Source organism: Helianthus annuus, chromosome 15 (genome assembly GCF_002127325.2).
Source record: "Helianthus annuus cultivar XRQ/B chromosome 15, HanXRQr2.0-SUNRISE, whole genome shotgun sequence".
Taxonomy (NCBI): Eukaryota; Viridiplantae; Streptophyta; class Magnoliopsida; order Asterales; family Asteraceae; genus Helianthus; species Helianthus annuus.
The window spans coordinates 11,039,535-11,058,780 of record NC_035447.2 but is presented as its reverse complement, the minus strand read 5'-3'; the positions used below and the strand labels follow the sequence as shown (position 1 = coordinate 11,058,780).

Below are 19,246 nucleotides of genomic sequence, written 5' to 3'. Positions count from 1 at the left end.
ATTTTCGAAAAAGGAAAAGGAACTAGATGGGTGATGCAGTGAAAGAACCAAACTCGTTGTCGTTACAGTGTCCAATGTTAACGACAACGAATTACACTATTTGGAGTATGCGAATGGAGGTAATTCTGGGTATTCATGGAGTGTGGGAAGTAATTGAGCCAGGTTCAACGGATGCTAAAAAGAATAACGTGGTCAAGGCACTTTTGTTCCGGTCAATATCGGAAGACCTGATACTTCAAATCGGTAATCTGAAATCAGCTAAAGAGATGTGGGAAGCAATAAAGACTAGGAATTTGGGTGCTGAACGAGTCAAAGAGGCAAAACTTCAAACTTTAATAACTGAGTTCAAAGGTTTGAAGATGAAGGATACTGGCACGATAGACGAGTTCGCTGCGAAACTGTCTGGAATTGCTTCTAAGTCTGCCACGCTCGAGGAAACAATTGAAGAGCGAAAATTGGTCAAGAAATTATTCACTAGTTTGCCAAGGTGGTTTATACATATTGTGGCCTCGCTTGAACAAGTTTTAGACTTGAAGACAGCCGGGTATGAAGATGTGGTTGGTAGACTGAAAGCCTATGAAGAAAGGGTTAAAGAAGAAAACGGAACTAAATTGGGTAAGTTAATGCTTTCATATTTCGAATCTTCTTCTAACCGTAGTCGTGACAGTTACAAGGGTAAAGGACGTGGTTCGGGTTCTTCGAGAGGTCGAGGTCGTGGTCGCGGTCGCGATCGAGATAACACCCAGGATCGTGGTCAACAGGACTCCTCAAAGAACCATGATGATAAAAACCAAAAAGGCAAGAAAAGAGATCTTTCAGGTATTAAGTGCTACCGGTGTGATAAGTTCGGGCACTTTGTTTCTAGGTGCCCCGACCGATTCCGTGATCAAGAGGCGAATCTTAACCAAACCGATGAACAACAAACGAACCGGGTAGATGGAACTTTTTTTATGATGAGTCATGTACAAGAAACCATGTATTTGAATGAAGACAAAGTTGTTCCAGCCAAGTTCGATGCAAGCGAAAGAAATGTTTGGTATTTAGATAATGGCGTGAGTAATCACATGACAGGAAATCGGGAGTATTTCGTTGAGTTAAACGAGCGAATAGTCGGAAGGGTGAGATTCGGGGATGGGTCATGCGTAAAAATAAAGGGAAAAGGCTCGATTTTGTTCGAAGGTAAAAGTGGCGAACAAAAATTATTGACCGAAGTTTATTATATTCCGGATCTCCGGAGTAACATGATAAGTTTGGGTCAAGCAACTGAATCAGGATGTGAAGTTCGAATGAAGGATGATTTTCTGACTATGCATGATAGTAGTGGAAGATTGATTGCTAATGAAGGTCACTAGAAACTTAAGTCAGATTTATAAAATTAAACTCAAGGTTGGGAGTCCAGCTTGTCTGCAGGCGAAAATTGATGAAGAGTCTTGGTTGTGGCATTTCGGTTTAGTCAATTTGATGCACAAGCTAGCTGAAGGTGTTCCCGTGATAAAGCAACAAAATCAAATGTGCGAGTCTTGCTTGGTTGGAAAACAAACGAGACATTCATTTCCAAAAAAGGCGATTTTTCGAGCTTCAGCGAAACTCGAGTTAGTTCATGGCGATCTCTGTGGTCCAATCTCTCCCCCTACTCCAGCAGGTAACATTTATATTTTGGTTCTTATTGATGATTACTCGCGGTATATGTGGTCTTTTCTGTTGAAGAATAAAAGTGACGTGTTTGAGTTCATCAAAAGATTCAAAACCAAGATTGAAAAGCAAACCCGAATGACAATTAAGACATTCCATACCGATAGAGGTGGTGAATTTACTTCGCATGAATATAATCAGTTTTGCGATATAGAAGGAATGGCTCGAATGTTAACGGCTCCGTACGCTCCTCAGCAAAACGGTGTAGTGGAAAGACAAACCGAATATTGTTAGAGATGGTCCGAAGTATGATGAAGACTAGAGCGGTTCCAAATTATTTTTGGGGTGAAGCGGTTCGCCATGCAACTTATATCATAAATAGAATTCCCACGCGCGTATTGGTCGAAGTGACACGTATGAAAGATTTAGGGGCACAAAACTGAACCTTGAAAATCTAAAAATATTTGGTTGCATAGCGTATGAGTGAATCGTGAACAAACACTTGCAAAAACTAGATGATAGATCAAGACCTCTAGTTCATCTCGGATTTGAACTAGGTTCGGGTGGTTACCGGTTATTTAACCCGCGACAAAATAAAATCATTATAAGCATATATACATGTTGATTTTAATGAAAAGAAGGGGTGGAACTGGAGTAACACGAAAACTGAGCATGACAATCCAGGTATGTTCACAATTAACTGGGGACGGGGTGATACTATAGACATGGGTTTGGGGCCAATAGGTGGCGAGTCGAGTGAGTTTACCTCAGGTGAAACTTCTGCTGCGTACAACAGCCCTACGATGAACAGTAGCAGCAGACATGGGTCTGTAATGGGCAGCGAAACAGAGCCCAGTTCAGGGCCAGACCCAACTTCAAATGATCAAGACTTCCTACAGCCAAACAACGAGATTTCAGCCCATTTTGACTCTGAAGCTGAAATCCAGAATGAGCAAACCCATGTTTCGAACCCGGTTAGACGTTCTACTCGTATTTCAGTTTTACCTTGTAAGTTAAAAGATTACGAATTAAATTCAAACGAAACATGTGAAGATTTAATGTTAACTTTTGACGAGGAACCAAGAAATTTTACTAAAGCGAAAATGAAATCGGATTGGGTAAAAGCTGTGAAAACTAAAATCGAGTCAATTGAGAAAAATAACACATGGAAGCTAACCTTTCTACCAAAAGGCGTAAAACCCATCGGGTTGAAGTGGGTATTTAAAATCAAGAGAAACACGGATGGTTCGATTAATAAACATAAGACACGATTGGTGGCAAAAGGATATGTTCAGCAACAGGGTATTAATTTTGATGAAGTATTCACGCCAGTAGCTCGAGTCGAGACAATACGATTATTAATTGCTCTCACAGCCGGGAAGGGATGGAAGATTCATCATTTAAATGTAAAAAAGGCGTTTCTTCACGGGGATTTAAAGGAATAAGTGTACGTGTGTCAACCAGAGGGATTCGAAAAACCGGGTGATAACCAAAAAGTGTACAAATTGGCAAAGGCTTTATACGGTCTTAGGCAAGCCCCGAGAGCGTGGAATATAAAGCTTGATGGTATTTTGAAGAATATGGGTTTTCATCGATGCATGCAAGAAAAGGCAGTTTATCGAAAAGCGGTTGATACGAAGTATTCAATTGTTGCGGTGTATGTTGATGATCTGTTCGTGATAGGAACAAGTGTGGTTTTCATAAATGAGTTCAAGAAAATGATGGCGCCACGGTTTGAAATGTCGGATCTTGGTGAGCTAACTTATTACTTTGGTATCGAAGTTTCTCAAGATAAAGATTGTATTAAAATCAAACAAGAAAGCTACGCCTTGAAGATTCTAAAAAAAGCCGACATGAAAGAATGTAATCCAACTATTTTTATCTAAAATTAATAAATAACTTCAATTTTGCAATTTAGACCCTTTGTTTTTTTACTTTTAACCCAAAGTTTTTCGTCTTTTGCAATTTAATCCCAACTCTTTCTAATTTTCAAGTTCGGTCCACCATACTTTTCATCTTTCCCAAGTTTTTTCGTTTCGTTCTAAATTTTGTGAGTTAATGCACCGCAACGTTCGTGTGGTATTCAACATTTTTTGGTATATTTTCTCATGTTTGACTAGCCCGTCGCGTCACATCTATTTTCCTGTGTTTGACAAGTTCATCTAACACGCAGTTCCTGGATGGGCTTAGTTATTTTTTCATATGTTTTACGTTTCGGTTTAATTTCTCAGCAACAAGCGTGCGTGATTCAAAGATTTTACGTCTGCTTTTCGCTCAGCGTTATTTTTTCCCGCTTTTATTTATTTTGTTTCTACGAGCTTTACCGATGTTGGTAGTCGCTGACAATGGTATAGTATTGCTACTACTTAACACAGTTTTATGACAACCGCTGCAACGCAGGGGCTTAATACAAGTATTATTTGTATCCAAATTCATGAATCATAAGTTGATAATTTAAGATTATTTTTGTCATTAACGGGACATGATGCATGGGAATTGAAGGAAAAAAAGCTAGATTTATTAACTAAATTTTCATCCATGAGCATTTAACCACATTACATGATACTAAGAAAATACATAATTTACGAAAAATGGGTGATGGGGATAAGTCAGGGCGAGACGAAAAAACGGTCGTCGTTTTTGCATCTCATATAGTGATGCTAAATACTTTTATAGTCAACATCTCACAGCAGCACGCGGGGTAACGTCACCTCATTATATTATATATATACAAAGTTAAATTTTGTTTCGGCTCGCGAGCCGAAACGAACTTTGTATTGTATTTCAGGCTCGAGCTTGGGCTCGATAACTAAACAAGCTCTATTTCAGTCTCGAGCTCGGGCTCTGGGTGTCCGGGTTTGAGTTTGTGGGTTTGGGTGTTTCGAATTTGAGTTTTGGGTTTAGAATAGTTAGTTTGAATTTGGGGTTGGGTTAGGGAAGTGTCCGGATTTATGCTTGGATAAAAGGGGGTTCCGAATTTAGTTAGATGTATAGGGATTGTGTCCGAATTTGCATAAGGGAATCCGAATTTATGAGATTTTTCATTAATTACACATTAAGTCCTTCAAGTTTCAAGCCTTGCAACCTGCATAGAAAGTTTATCATTTTAACTTCAAACATATACGAAACTAGTCCCACTAGTTTATGTTAGTTAGTGTTCATGTTGTCACCCCCAACCGACGGCGGAAACATCGGGGTGAGGCATTGAGCGAAACAGATTGTCCAGGAGAAATCCATAACAACTAAATTACCATATATTTAATATTATGTCCCATACCATAACATATCAACGTAAATAGTTATTACAGACCAAGTATCTCAAAGACAAATAACATACTATTCCGACAACTCATGTCCTAGATTGTTTGTTTGTTTCCTGACTCTCCTACTTGATTCCACATAGCAGGCATCCTAGCATCTCAAACACCTGTCACATACTTTAAAATAGAGGTCAATACACATAGTGTAAAGGTGAGCATATAAGTTTATAAGTATAATAGATAGCGAAAATCGTTTACGCATAACCAGCATCTAACATGTAGCAAAGTGAAGCTAGTAGGTTATCGACAATGAAATATGCACAGACATGACTGCGATTTGTAGAATGCGCAACACATATCCCCACTGGGACACATGAAGTAAAGCCCTTAACAACCCCTGTCCACAACAGGTGCTGAGTCAAAACTATAGTACTATCGTTGCAAAGGTGTCAGGCAACAATCATTGTGTAAACATAACATACAAGCATTCATCGAATAACACGTATAACATGCAATAACGGTCAGCGTATAAAAGTGTTTGTGTTGTGTGTCGATTGTGATTTGAATAAGTAACGTATGTAACACCCAAAAGTGCATAAAGCAAAAAAGGGTTCGAGTACACTCACTGATAGCGTTTAATAAATAAACACCGTCTTGGATTGAAGGGAGCGCTGGAAAGTTAGCCTGATTATAGATCGATAACGTAAGCGATGAACGGCGTGTTAAACGAAGACGAGTGTGCTAAATGAAGAATGGTCATTAGATCGGATGACAATCCGAACGGATTGCCATTCGATCAGATGACAATCCGGACGGATGGTCATCCGGTCGGATGGCATTCGGTCGGATCGACATTCGTTTGGGATGGATGTGTTTGTGTATGATGGCTTTGAAGTTTTCGTTGTAGCATTTTCAATACAGAGAAGTATCTCTACCTTTCAGGTCGTTCGATCGAACGGTCGTCCGATCGGATGGTCGTTCGCTCGGATGGCGATCCGTCGAGCGAGACATTTCAGGAAGAACAAGTTCACAGCAGGATGGTCATTCGATCGGATGGTCGTCCGATCGGATGACCATTCGCTGGATTTCGATATTTATTTGAAAATTTGTAAAAAGTTTAAGTGTTGAAGACCAAATGTCATCCGGTCGGATTGTCGTTCGATCGGATGGCAATCCAATCGGACGACACTCCGTTTGGTGACTTGATCGTTTTGAAACTTGGAAAATTTGTTAAGTTTGAAAAGTTGCGGTTTGACCGAGACGGTATGACAACATGTTAAACAACAGGAACCCATCAGGTCCAAGCCATCTGATCGAATTGGGAATCACCCCAGTTCGATCAGTTAACTGTTCATGACGGTTGTTCATGTTCAACTCGGAATTGGTTGTCTCTTTGATGGGAATCAGATCTCAGACCGACACTTCACTAGAAAACGAGTAGAAGGCCTGAACGAGCTCCGATTCTATCGGTTTTTAGTGCAAGAGTGTAAAAGAGTTGAAAGAAAAGTTATGAAAACATCTTTCAATCCTTCTAATCTTGAAAATGTTTAGATTTATGCGAAATCAGTGTTTAAACATGTTGAAATCTCTTAGATCTGAGTTGTTCTTGGTGGAATGAGGCCAAATCTTGAAGTTCATAACCCCATGATGACATCATCCTAGAACACCTCGAACCAGTCGATTTCATGGTGAAAAGTGAAGATTCAAAGGTGAAAATGATGAAGAAGTGTGTGTAGACGATAGATGTACAAGATTTGAGGAAGAAACTTACAAGAATCGCAAGAAATTGAGGGAAAATAGTCTGAGAAGTCGAAGGGTCGCACCAGAGCTGTCACATTACTGTTCAAGTGATGTGACAGGTGCTATTTATAGGTGAAGGAGAGTGAAAGGCGGTGCACAAGTGACGGATCGGAGGGCAATCCGATCGGATGGTCATCTGTTCGGATGATTGAATGGTCATTCGTTCGAATGTCTCCGGCGAGTTGGGTTTTGGCGTTTCATTTCATGCGTTGAGCGTTGCGATGCGTTTAAGCGAGTGTCGATTAAGCGATGCGTTAGATTGATAATAGTCACACAAATATCATAACTAACATGCAACAACATAAATAGACTTGCGTTTAGCGTTTGCGATTAGATTGCGTTGCGATAGAGTTGCGATTGCGTTTTCGATTTAACCACCACATCATATAATAAACATGCACAAGTAACACATAAGTAGCACACACACGTAAAACAATATACAAAACTGTGATTCAAGTTGCGAATGCGAATGCGATTGCGATGCGATTAGCGATTAACCTCGATTAAACTGCGATTATTATAGATACTCCACATAATACAACTAAAGTACACAAATTATAGGATAGATTACATGTCAAGGTGCACAATCAATAGTTAAGTAAGGAGTGATAGATCGCAATTAGCAATCTTTTATTCCTTTGACTTCCAGAACGCGGGTTGTTACACATGTGTTATAACCTACATGTGTAAAGTGAATGCATGCACGAAAGTGCCACAAAATCATAAAGATGTATCTGAGAAAGTTAACGGTGTTACATGAAAATGGGAGTTGTCACACTTGTGGTTCACCATTAATAATCAACTATTTTTCTATTTGCCTCCGCAGTTCGACCCTGTATATCCGCCAGCCCTACCTTGGGACGTGAAGGAGCATGCGCCTGATATGGACATTCCAGACCTGCCACGGCCGCGTGGACCGCCCAGGTCGCCTCAGTGTAACAACCCGGCTTTTTAGAAAGTCAAAGTACAAGTCAAAGTCAAAGTCAGGTTGTTATTCAGATCTGTCTTTCTTGCTTAATTATTGCCTTGTACTCTCAAACTTTGATAATCGATATACGTTAGTAACGCTATTTTATGCTACGATTTGTTAATATGTGAAGTAACAATGCGATAAACGCAACTAAACGCTATTCTACTTAATGCTAATCACATCACTATCGCATCGCAACTCAAAACGCAGTTAATGGTATTGTTATGTGTGTGTGTTATTATGTGCTTTACTTGTGTGTGCCTTGTATATGTTTAAAGGTGTTATTCGCAAACGCAGTCGCAACGCAATCTCATCGCAAACTCTAAACGCAAATTTACTTACTTTTATGTTGTTATATGTTAGTTATGTTATTTGTGTAACTATTGTTTAATACTATCGCATCGCTTACTCGTAATTCGCTTAAACACAATGCAACGCTCAATGCACGAAACAAAAGTTGGAAAACTAACCCGCACGAGCCAACAGATCAAACGACCATTCAATCGAATGGGCATCCGACCGGATGACCATCCGATCAGATGGCCATCCGATCGAACGGTCGTCCGACCCACTTAAACCTACACCGCCTTTCAGCCTCTCACACTATAAATACCCACATATCACATCAACTATTCATTGATGTGACAGCTCCGTCCGACCCACACACTCTCAAGCTCTTTTCTCTTGATTCTTCGCAATTCTTGTAAGTTTTCTTCCTAAATCTTGTACTTCCATCTTCATTACACACTTTCTCATCATCTTCTCCATCAAATCTTACTTTTCACCATGAAATCACCTTATTTGAGCTACTTGAAGGTGACGTCATCTTGGTTTCTTATGAACACTGAAGTGTGACATCATCTCATCAAGAATCGCTCAGATCTAAAGGATTTCTACTCTATTTTACACAAGCCTCACAAGATTAAAAGAGTTGAAAGATGTTTTCATACTTTTCTTCCACATTCTTTTACACTCTTCCATGCAAAACCGATGGAATCTAGGCTCGTTTAGGTTCTCTACCCATTCTCTAGTGAAGAACCGGTCTGAGAATGGATTTCCACCTAAGAGACGACCGGTTGTCGGGTTGAACATGAAACTTCACCTTGAACAGTTGAGTCTCGGATCGAATGGGGTGATTCCCGTCCGATCGACTGAGTTGGACTTGGTACGGTTTCCGTTGTTTAACACGTCATCATACCGTCTCGGTTAAACCACAAAACTTTTCAACTTAGCTGATTTTACAAAGTTCTCAAACGAACAGTTGCTCGATCGAATAGCCGTCCGATCGGATGACCATCCGATCGAACGACTTTCGACCAGGTGACTTGTAAGTTCTACACTTAATCAATTTTGCAAACTTCAAAGAATATCAGCTTTTTAATCGAATAGCCATCCGATCGAACGGCCATCCGTCTGGATGACCATCCGATTGAATGACTTTATTTATACTACAACAAAAACTTCAAAAGTTCAACATTTTACAAATGCACTTCCTCAATCGAATGACCAACCGACCGAATGGTCATCCATCCGGACGGTCATCCGATCGAACCACCATCCGATCGCTTATCTCACTCGACGCATTGTTACACGTTGTTCAACGCTTACACTATCGTTCTGTGATCAGGCTAATCCCTCAAGCGCTCCCTTCAATCCAAGACTGTGTTTATTTATTAAACATGCTCTGTGAGTATACTCGATCCCTTTTTGCTTAACGCACTTTTGGGTGTTACATACGTTACCTATATCAAATCACATCGACACACAACGCAAACACTTTTATACGCTAACCGCTCTGCATGTTATACATGTTTTCGATGAATGCATGTATGTTATGTTTACACAGTGATTGTTGCCTGACACCTTAGCAACGATAGTACTATAGTGTGGACTCAGCACCTGTCGTGGACAGGGGTTGCTAAGGGTTCTACTTCACATGGTCACAGTGGTGATATTGTGTTGCGCATTCTACAACTCGCAATCATGTCGGTTGCATCTTTCATTGTCGATATCTTACTTGCTTCACATTTCTACGTGTTACATGCTGGTTATGCATAAATCGCTTTCGCTACTATATGCTATTAAACTTGTGTACTCACCTTTACACTATGTGTATTGACCCTATTTTAATGTATGTGATAGGTGGTTAGGATGCTATGTTTGCTGATCGTTATGGAATCAAGTTAGGTGGTCTAGAAACCCACGAATAAAATCCGTGTTGTCGGAACAATTATTTGTCTTTGAGAAACAATGTTTGTAATAACTATTTATGCTCTATATATTTATGGTATGTGAAATGAACGTTAAATATATTGTCACTAATAGTGTTATGGATTCTCTTGGACAAGCTGTTTTGCTCAGTGCCTCACCCCCGATATTTTCGCCATCGGTTGGGGTGTGACACACAGTTTCCACAACACTTTGTCCCCGGTCCAGCCTTAGGAGCAACAGTGTATCAGCAGTTACGACACGATGTTGACATCCTTACTAATACGGTCGGCACGATGTCGTATGCGCTGCAGTGGTTGGTTGAGGAGGCGCAGTAGCGTCGACATCGTGAGGGATTACCTCCCCGGCCGTAGCGTCCGCCTCCAAGACGGCATCAGCAGCAGCATGATCCGCAGCCAATGACGAGCGTGTTATTGTTTTTGTATTTTAGTATTCAGTTATATTTTATCTTTTGTTATGTATGTACAAACTTATGATGTATATATCATATTCAATCGTATTGAAACGGTATAATATATTTCAAACCGTACCTGAGTATTTCAAAATAATTAACGGTATGATATTTTAAACGATATAATATTCGAACCGCACCTGAGTTTATCAAACTCCGTTTTTAAACGATATAGTATTGAAACGGTATATATTCGAACCGTACCCGAGTATTTTAAAATAATTAACAGTATAATATTCGAACCGCACCCGAGTTTATGAAACTCCGGTATTGTCGTAAATTCTAAATGATATAGTATTGAAACGGTATAATATATTCGAACCATATCGAAGTTTTTCAAAAGATGTTAACGGTATAATATTTTAAACGATTTATTGTTCGAACCGGATGGGAATTTATAACACCAAATTACCAAATTCACAGATCTAAATTTTGTTGGGTTATATACGTTGCGAATAACTCTATCCGCAACATATATAAACCCTGACATTCCGTGCTGATTGTTGTCAAGTCAATATACTTCCACACACGCTGCGTATATAAGCCTTCTAAAAAAGAAAGTGTTATTATTATATTATTGTTATTATTATAGATATTTACAATCACTTGCCTATAAAAATGCAATCTCATCAATCAAGTAATAGAAGAACCATCACTAGTGCTCTAGTGGTGGTCACGGGTATTTAAGTTTCACCTATGGTGGGCTCGGGTGAGTTTTCCCCTTCAGGTCTCAAGTTCGAATCTGGGTGATAGGGGTTTCTCATTGAGATGTTTAAACTGGGAATCTATTGTGTGAGGGAGCTCTCTAGCGCGGACCCGGCTAAGACAACATATGCTAGATCTCCCAACATTCGCGAATAATTCACATCTTCTAAAAAAAAATCAATCAAGTAATAGATTTCTTTGTGCTCAAGTAATAGATTTCTTTGCCGCACGTTGATGTTGGTCGTATTTAAGGTTTAGTTATCCTATAGAATGGTGAATGTTATTTATATGCAACTTATTAGGGTTCAACCTACCCTGAGTTTTAAAAACACACGGAAAACAAGACCCAAAAACCCTCGCCCTAATTCATCAAACTGCACACCCTCACAACCCATCATATTCTTGTCACGCTGCCACTGTCTCCCGAACAACCCTCACGCCGGAATCAGTTGCCGACGATACAACAGGTATGCTCAGTTTTATTATTTCCGGTGTACGTGTTGGTTTACGTGTTTTGTCGAAATATAATAACGAACGAATCACATGAATCTTTCGTCTGGCATGTTTCATCGAACAATTCTGTTTCTTTATATCATGATATTCTATTTGTGTTATATATATAAAATATTGTATTTTATATATAAAATATTTAATTTATTTACTCTTCTTCTTCACGTTACTCATCTTCTTCACGTTGTAGCTAGGTTTACTTCCGTCACCGCAACAACAAATGGCTAAAGATGAAGCATATCTTCAATCAGTCATCCCTAAACGAATCCAACTGTTTGAATCTTACAAAGCTGAACAAATTGCACATCTCCGGTCAATTTCCGGTGACCCCATTAAGTAAGTTTTGATCTTGACGTTGTTTGACTGGTTTGTTCTTTCAAGCATTTTGTCCCAACCGTTGGTGTGCGTTATTTAATTGGGTTTGTTTGTTAGGGTTACATTGCCTGATCATGATGGGATTGTGAAGGAGGGAAAGAAGTGGGAAACAACTCCTTTGGATATAGCGAAGGAATTACCGAACCGTTTGGCGTCAAATGCTTTGATTTCTCAGGTGGATGGTGTGCTGTGGGACATGTCAAGGCCTTTGGAAGGTGATTGTCAGCTCAAGATATTCACTTTTGAGAGTGATGAGGGTCGCGATACGTTTTGGCATTCGAGTGCTCACATTCTTGGGCAGGTAATGATGTGAATGTGAATTTGGTATTTGGGGATTGAGGTGTGAATGGTGATGTTATTTGATTTGTTTTTGTTTTTCTTTAGGCTCTAGAGCAAACATATGGATGCAAGTTGTGTATTGGGCCATGCACTACAAGGGGAGAGGTATGTTTTTATCGTTTTCAAGGTTCTATAGCTATTAGGGTTGTAATAAGATTTTATATTGTATAGTGTAGATTGGTTGCTTAGACTGAGTGTAGTGGGGCAACCTTTTGAGTGGGCGTCTTGTGACACGTGGCGCCACGTCACATAAGAGGATTTTGACCAAAAAAGGGGGAGTGGGGCAACCTTGCTGGGTGGGGCGTCTTGCGACACGTGGATTGATATGGGGTATTATTTATAAAGGTTGGATTTTAAAAAATAAAAATAAAAAAGCTTGGCCAAACTATCCGTTGGCAACGGATACATTGTGGGAAAGTGTGAGAGTTGGGCGACGTGATTGAGTCGGGCAAGAGGGGGTCGCCACCCAAGTCGCCCCCGGGGGCGGTGTTCCAGGCGATACCAGGCGATCTGGGGGTGGGAGTCACCCCACTCCCCTCAGTCTTAGCCTGTGTAGATAGATGTATGAACATGCTTTTACTTCGTTTATGGTTGTGTTATTAGGTATAAAATTCACTAAAACCATTGCAGTTCTTGAGGTTTAATATTTTTGGTAGTTTTGTCTAATATGTAACGGTCTATGCAGTAACAATAGGTCTTATGAAATTGTTGTTGTAACAGGGTTTCTACTATGATGGTTTTTATGGTGAACTCGGCCTAAATGATGATCACTTTGATCGAATTGTTTCTGAAGCAAAGAAAGCTGTTACGGTACTTTATATCTCAATATATTACAAGTTGATTTTTAGTTTGTTATATACGAGATATATGTTTTTGTTGTTTCATGATTTCATCTATTACACATGCTAAAATAAAACGCTCTTATATTTTCTTTAGGAAAAACAACCTTTTGAACGAGTTGAAGTTTCACGAAAGCAAGCACTTGAGATGTTTTCTGAGAATAAGTTTAAGGTGAATTTCTATCTAACATATTTTGGAGTTTTAGGGGCTGTTTGGCTAAGCTTTTCAAAATGACTTATTTGCTTATTTGCTTTTCTAAAAAGCAAATAAGTCAATAAGCTGTTTTGAAAAGCTTTAAAATGGAGCTTTTCAAAATGACTTATTTGCTTATTTGCTTTTCAGAAGGCAAATAAGCAAATAAGTCATTTTGAAAAGCTTAGCCAAACAGCCCCTTATTATACTGATGAGTGCATTGGATTTTATTATTATTATTATTATTATTATTATTATTATTATTATTATTATTATTATTATTATTATTATTATTATTATTAGGTTGAGATCATTAGCGACCTACCTGAAGACAAGACTATCACAGTTTATAGGTGTGGGCCATTAGTTGATTTGTGTCGTGGACCCCACATACCAAATACGGCATTTGTCAAAGCAATTGCTTGCTTAAAGGTGGGGTTTGTTAAGATTAAATATTCCTCGGCAAATATGTATGACATTGTATGTATATTTATCTTTGTTTTTATAAATAAATATTAGGCTTCAGCGGCTTACTGGAGGGGAAACAAAGATCGTGAGAGCTTACAAAGAGTTTACGGGATATCTTATCCTGACCAAAAGCGTCTAAAGGTTATTTTGCTGAATGTTGAATTATTGTTTCAACGCATTATTAGTCTTTATGAATAATTATTTATTTATTTTGGGTGATATATATTTCAGGAATACATTGCCCTGCTAGAAGAAGCGAAAAAATATGACCACAGGGAATTGGGCAAGAAACAAGAGCTTTTCTTTTTCCATCCACTTAGGTTTTGGTTTTTTTTTTTTTTTTTAAAAAGTTTTATTTGCAATCTCTAGCTTGTCGTGCTAATTTCAGTTTATATGTTGCGTTTCAGCCCAGGAAGCTGCTTCTTTCTTCCCCATGGTACTCGAATAACCGAGAAATTAATGGCATTTATACGAACAGGGTACCGTAAACGAGGTTATCTGGAGGTTACCACCCCAAATATATACAACATGCAACTCTGGGAAACCTCAGGCCATGCTGCCAATTACAAGGAGAACATGTTTGTATTTGATGTAAGTAATTTTCATACATGTTATATTTAAACAATAATAAAAAAATAATGTTGTTGCATGTTATATTTATGCAGATAGAAAAACAAGAGTTTGGGCTTAAGCCAATGAATTGTCCAGGACATTGTTTGATATTCGATAACCGAGTTCGTTCTTACAGGGGTTAGTTTTATTATAATACCGTTGTTAAAACTATAAGGCGTCTATTACAACAACTCTCATGATTTCCATTTTACAGAACTTCCACTCCGTATAGCGGACTTTGGAGTTTTGCATCGCAATGAAGCGAGTGGTGCCTTGACTGGTTTGACCCGTGTTAGAAGATTTCAGCAGGTAATGCGATAGTATTTTTATCATTTTGTTATTGCTTATTGTTATTCTTACAATCTAAGCGTGTGTGTTTTCATGTCTTAGGATGATGCTCATATTTTTTGTAGAGAATCCCAGGTAAGATGGAATATATTCGATTAGCTAATACTTGTCGTCTAAGGCTTCTTTCTTGCATTTTTAAATTATAATTTAATTTTTACAGATAAAAGAGGAAGTGAAGAGTGTGTTAGAGTTCATCAACTACGCCTATGATGTATTTGGTTTCACCTTTGAACTAAAGCTATCAACAGTATGTGCATCCCATCCTATTTTAGTCATATTTTTTTACAATTTGTTTTATGTATAATTAGAGGGGGCAATCTTGACCCAAAGCCTTCTAAATGGGTTAGTTTGGGTTGCTTTTAAAATTATATGGGTTGGTTTGGGTGAGATATTTTAACTAAATGGGTCACAATGGGTCATTTGAAATTCCATCTTGTTATTTTCGGGTCAAAGCGGGTCGATAACATTAAAGAAATGGGTCGATGTGGGTTAGTGTCTTAAAAAAAGTGGCAGGTTTCGGGTCGGGACGGGGTTCGTACCGTTTCGACGCGAACCGTTTTGACGTGAATCGTTTCGTCCCGTACCGCTTCGACCCGTACCAGTTCGACCAGTACCGTTTCGACGCAAACCTTTTCGACACGTGCCGTTTTGATGCGAACCGTTTCGACCCGTACCGTTTCGAACCAAAGCGTTTCGACCCGAACCGTTTCGACCCGTACCGTTTCTACCAGTACCATTTCGACGTGAACCGTTTCGACCCGTACCGTTTCGACGCGAACCGTTCAAAATGTTTTTTAACGTGTACATTATAGTAAACAAAGTAGCATAAAATGTGGTTAAAGGACTCAATGCGACAAAAATAGGTTATCTAACAGACTTTGTAAATCTGGTTGATATCATTCATTTTATCATTTATATTCCCAGTTAGTATTGGCAGTTAATTAACTGCAGTTTGTGGCTTTTCGTTGCTTGGTGATGTTGTCAATGGTCATGGATTTCTAAATTCCTTTTGTAGCTTGGTGCTGAATTTACTGGTAGTTTCGACCCGTACCTTTTCGACCAGTACCGTTTCGACGCGAACCGTTTCGAAGCGAACCGTTTCGACTCGTACCATTTCGACGCGAACCGTTTCGACGCGTACCGTTTCGACGCGAACCGTTTCGACCAGTACCGTTTCGAACCGGACAAAATTGCCCCTTGATGTACAATCTCTTTAAAAAAACATTTTTAACCAACAAGACCCGAAACCCGTTCTGACCCGAAACCCGTTCTGACCCGAAACCCGTTCTGACCCGAACCCGTTCCGACCCGAACCCGTTCCGACCCGAACCCGTTTCGACCCGAACCCGTTTTGACCCGAACCAAAACAACCCCTTTTTTAATTGACCCGTTTTGACCCAAACCCGTTTTGACCCGAACCCGTTTTGACCCATGACCCAACCCGACCCAACCCGACCCGTTTGCCAGGTCTATGTATAATTAGTTGAAAAATTGTTTTATTATAGAGGCCAGAAAAATATCTTGGAGACATGGAAACATGGGATAAAGCCGAGAAAGCGCTTGAAGATGCATTGAATGAGTTTGGGAAACCATGGCATGTACGTCAAACACCAAATTTATTATAATTTTTAAGAATTTTATTTAAAACAGGATTTTAAGAATTTATTTAATTTTGTTGGTAGATCAATGAAGCAGATGGGGCATTTTACGGCCCGAAAATTGATATATCAGTTTCTGATGCAATGAAAAGGAAATTTCAATGCGCAACTTTACAATTGGACTTCCAACTCCCCCAACGCTTCAACTTAACATATTCCGCAGAAGACGAGACTAAAAGAGAGAGGCCTGTTATGATACACAGAGCTGTTCTAGGGTCGGTTGAACGAATGTTTGCTATTCTTTTGGAACACTACAAGGGAAAATGGCCTTTTTGGCTTAGCCCTCGTCAAGCAATTGTTTGCCCTACTTCTGACAAGTCCCAAGACTATGGACAACAGGTACTTCATTTTGGTTGTGCTTTACCAACTTGATTTTTTTTACCTGTTAAATAAGTCTTAACTCTTTTTTTATGTTATAATTAACAGCTTAACGCATTTTTTCCTATTTTTTTAAAGAGTTAAATGCCATTTTAGTCCCTGTGGTTTGGGTCATTTTGCCGTTTAGTCCAAATGTTTCATTTTTAACATGTGGGTCCAAAAAGGTTTCACCGTTGACATTTTAGTCCACTGGGTTAACTCCACCCATTTTTTCTGTTAACGAGAAGACCAATTCGGTCATTTTATATGGCTGAATTGCCCTTTTAGTTAACAGAATTACATACAAATTTACCGAATTGGCCTTCTCGTTAACAGAAAAAATGCATGAAGTTAACCCAGTGGACTAAAATGGCAACTGTGAAACCTTTTTGGACCCACAGGTTAAAAATGAAACATTTGGACTAAACTGACAAAATGATCCAAAACCATAGGGACTAAAATGACATTTAACACTTTTTTAAAAAGTGACAAAAAAATTGTTTGCGGGTCAGTTAACCACCTGTTACCTCGACTTGCCTATCTTGCCACCTTTTATCATCCACTTTCTTAAGTTTCCATTGGAATTTTTTTTGAGAATCATAGATAAATTACATGGCTATACCAAAACAATTGTCATTAAATTTTTTGGTTTTTTTTTTATAAATAAACGAGCTTTAAGATCATTGGTCTTTATTTTTTATGTATTAATCTGGCAGGTAAAGAGCCAGATTGATGAAGCTGGTTATTATGTTGATATTGACTCGTCTGATAGAACAATCCATAAAAAGGTATTTTGGAAATTCCTTTCACTTATGAAAAAACCTATTGTTGTGCTTATTGTTTTTTTTTTAACATATTCAGATAAAAAAGTTCATTGTGTGGTTATAGCTTATTATTTTTGTTATATAGATACGAGAAGCTCAGTTGGCACAATACAACTATATACTGGTTGTTGGTGAAGAGGAAGCCAATAATGGCAAGGTATGTATGTATATGTGTGTGTGTTGTGTGTGTGTGTCTTTTCAGATTATTAAATCTTGTAATGCAACTTAGTTGTATGTGTTGGACCAAAATACCCTTTCAGCATACAAGAAACCTGTGTTCTAAAAGCGCAATTTGTAATGTTTATTAGAGATATTATTATTATTATTATTATTATTATTATTATTATTGTTATTATTATTATTATTATTATTATTATTATTATTATTATTATTATTATTATATGTGGAGGTTACCCATTCGTCAGTTTTTAAGGGCACTCATAACTTATCGGTTAACTAAGTATAATAATCCCTATGTTTCCATATATACTATGGTAAAAGGTCTAAGAGCAGAAAGGATATCTTATATTGATGCTTTTTTTTTTTTTTTGTTATATTGTAGTTATACAAACAATTATATGACTTGACCAATATTTATTTGCAGGTAAGCGTGCGAGTGAGAGACAAGCAAGAACATTCAGTCAAGACAATTCCAGATCTCCTTAAACATTTCAAACAAGAAGTTGAAGCTTTTCATTAGTAATACCAAACATACGGAACACTTTTGAATGCTAGATTTTAAACGTACGATTGGATTTTGTAAAATTTTCACACTTGTCACAGAAATTTATGACTGTGATTGTTACAATGGTTATTTAGGAATATGCAAAATTAGTATGTAGAGTAGTATCTACAAAATGATTATGATTCGATAAACTTTAGCATGTAAAAACCAGTGTTTACAAAATCAGTTATTGATTGTAAGCTGACGCTTGAATTGTTTTTTTAGATCGACTCTTAATCCTAATCTACTCCTATTAACTATGGCTATATTTACACTTTGTATAATTTGAATTCTTCACCTCTAGAATACATAAGAGACACCTTACCACCAGGGGAATACCTGTCGGAAAAAAGCGGTTATTATGACTTTAAAGTGAACCAGATAATTGGTTCTTCAAGCTTTGTGTTATTCATTTTTTTTCTGAACGGACAACAAATGAAAAGCCCGGCTACTTGGGGTTACCCAATGACAAAAGACGACTTCATAAAAGGATTTATCTTATTAAAATAGTTGTCTTCAAACAGTTTCATAACTTCTTTGAAATCTAACATTTTCTTCAATCTTGGGGTTTGAAGCCACGAAATCAACCGAACATAAAATTATTGATATGGCTTACTCTAAATAGAACTGGGTGGGACTTGCATACGTCTAGATCAAGGGTTTAGCTTCACATGTTGACCAGTCTCTTTTTATAATGTTTTTAAAAGGTATTTATGTGATTATGTCACAACTTAAATTGATTGGGTGGTTATTTATACTACCTTATTAAGCAAACTAGGTTTTCTACACTTATAGTAATTTTACATTGTGTACACATTTTGAAGCAACATGTACAAGAGAGCCAAACTATTTTAGAGGGGGTAAACTTACGCATTGTCAAAAAATTTAAGACATTTAGGGGCATTTTAGGGATTTTAGCATCTTTGTAACCTATAATTAATTTCTTCTCTCT

General features: G+C 38.2%; 1 protein-coding gene across 2 annotated transcripts; it reads left to right on the top strand.

Annotated features, from left to right (window-relative positions):
* The first annotated feature begins 11,354 nt into the window (after positions 1–11,354).
* On the top strand, positions 11,355–18,512 carry LOC110910602 (threonine--tRNA ligase, mitochondrial 1). 2 transcript variants are annotated; one of them, XM_022155229.2, is made up of 19 exons: positions 11,355–11,514; positions 11,752–11,893; positions 11,990–12,233; positions 12,317–12,376; positions 12,992–13,081; positions 13,208–13,282; positions 13,607–13,735; positions 13,823–13,912; positions 14,003–14,091; positions 14,179–14,362; positions 14,437–14,521; positions 14,598–14,692; positions 14,774–14,806; positions 14,892–14,978; positions 16,237–16,329; positions 16,414–16,728; positions 17,463–17,534; positions 17,656–17,727; positions 18,175–18,512. In XM_022155229.2, the coding sequence occupies exons 2-19, from the start codon at positions 11,778–11,780 to the stop codon at positions 18,268–18,270; spliced, it is 2,025 nt and encodes a 674-aa protein (XP_022010921.1). In that variant the 5' UTR covers positions 11,355–11,514; positions 11,752–11,777; the 3' UTR covers positions 18,271–18,512. The 2 variants fall into 2 exon arrangements, with proteins under 2 accessions (XP_022010921.1, XP_022010920.1); XM_022155228.2 differs by having other exon boundaries at positions 11,357–11,514; positions 11,748–11,893.
* The last annotated feature ends 734 nt before the right edge of the window (positions 18,513–19,246 follow it).

Excerpts from the sequence above, each read along its gene's own strand:
- LOC110910602 (XM_022155229.2), top strand. The coding sequence starts at position 11,778 with ATGGCTAAAGATGAAGCATATCTTCAATCAGTCATCCCTAAACGAATC. Across the intron at positions 16,330-16,413 it reads AGTTTGGGAAACCATGGCAT|ATCAATGAAGCAGATGGGGC; the intron begins GTACGTCAAACA and ends TTTTGTTGGTAG. Across the intron at positions 16,729-17,462 it reads CCCAAGACTATGGACAACAG|GTAAAGAGCCAGATTGATGA; the intron begins GTACTTCATTTT and ends TTAATCTGGCAG.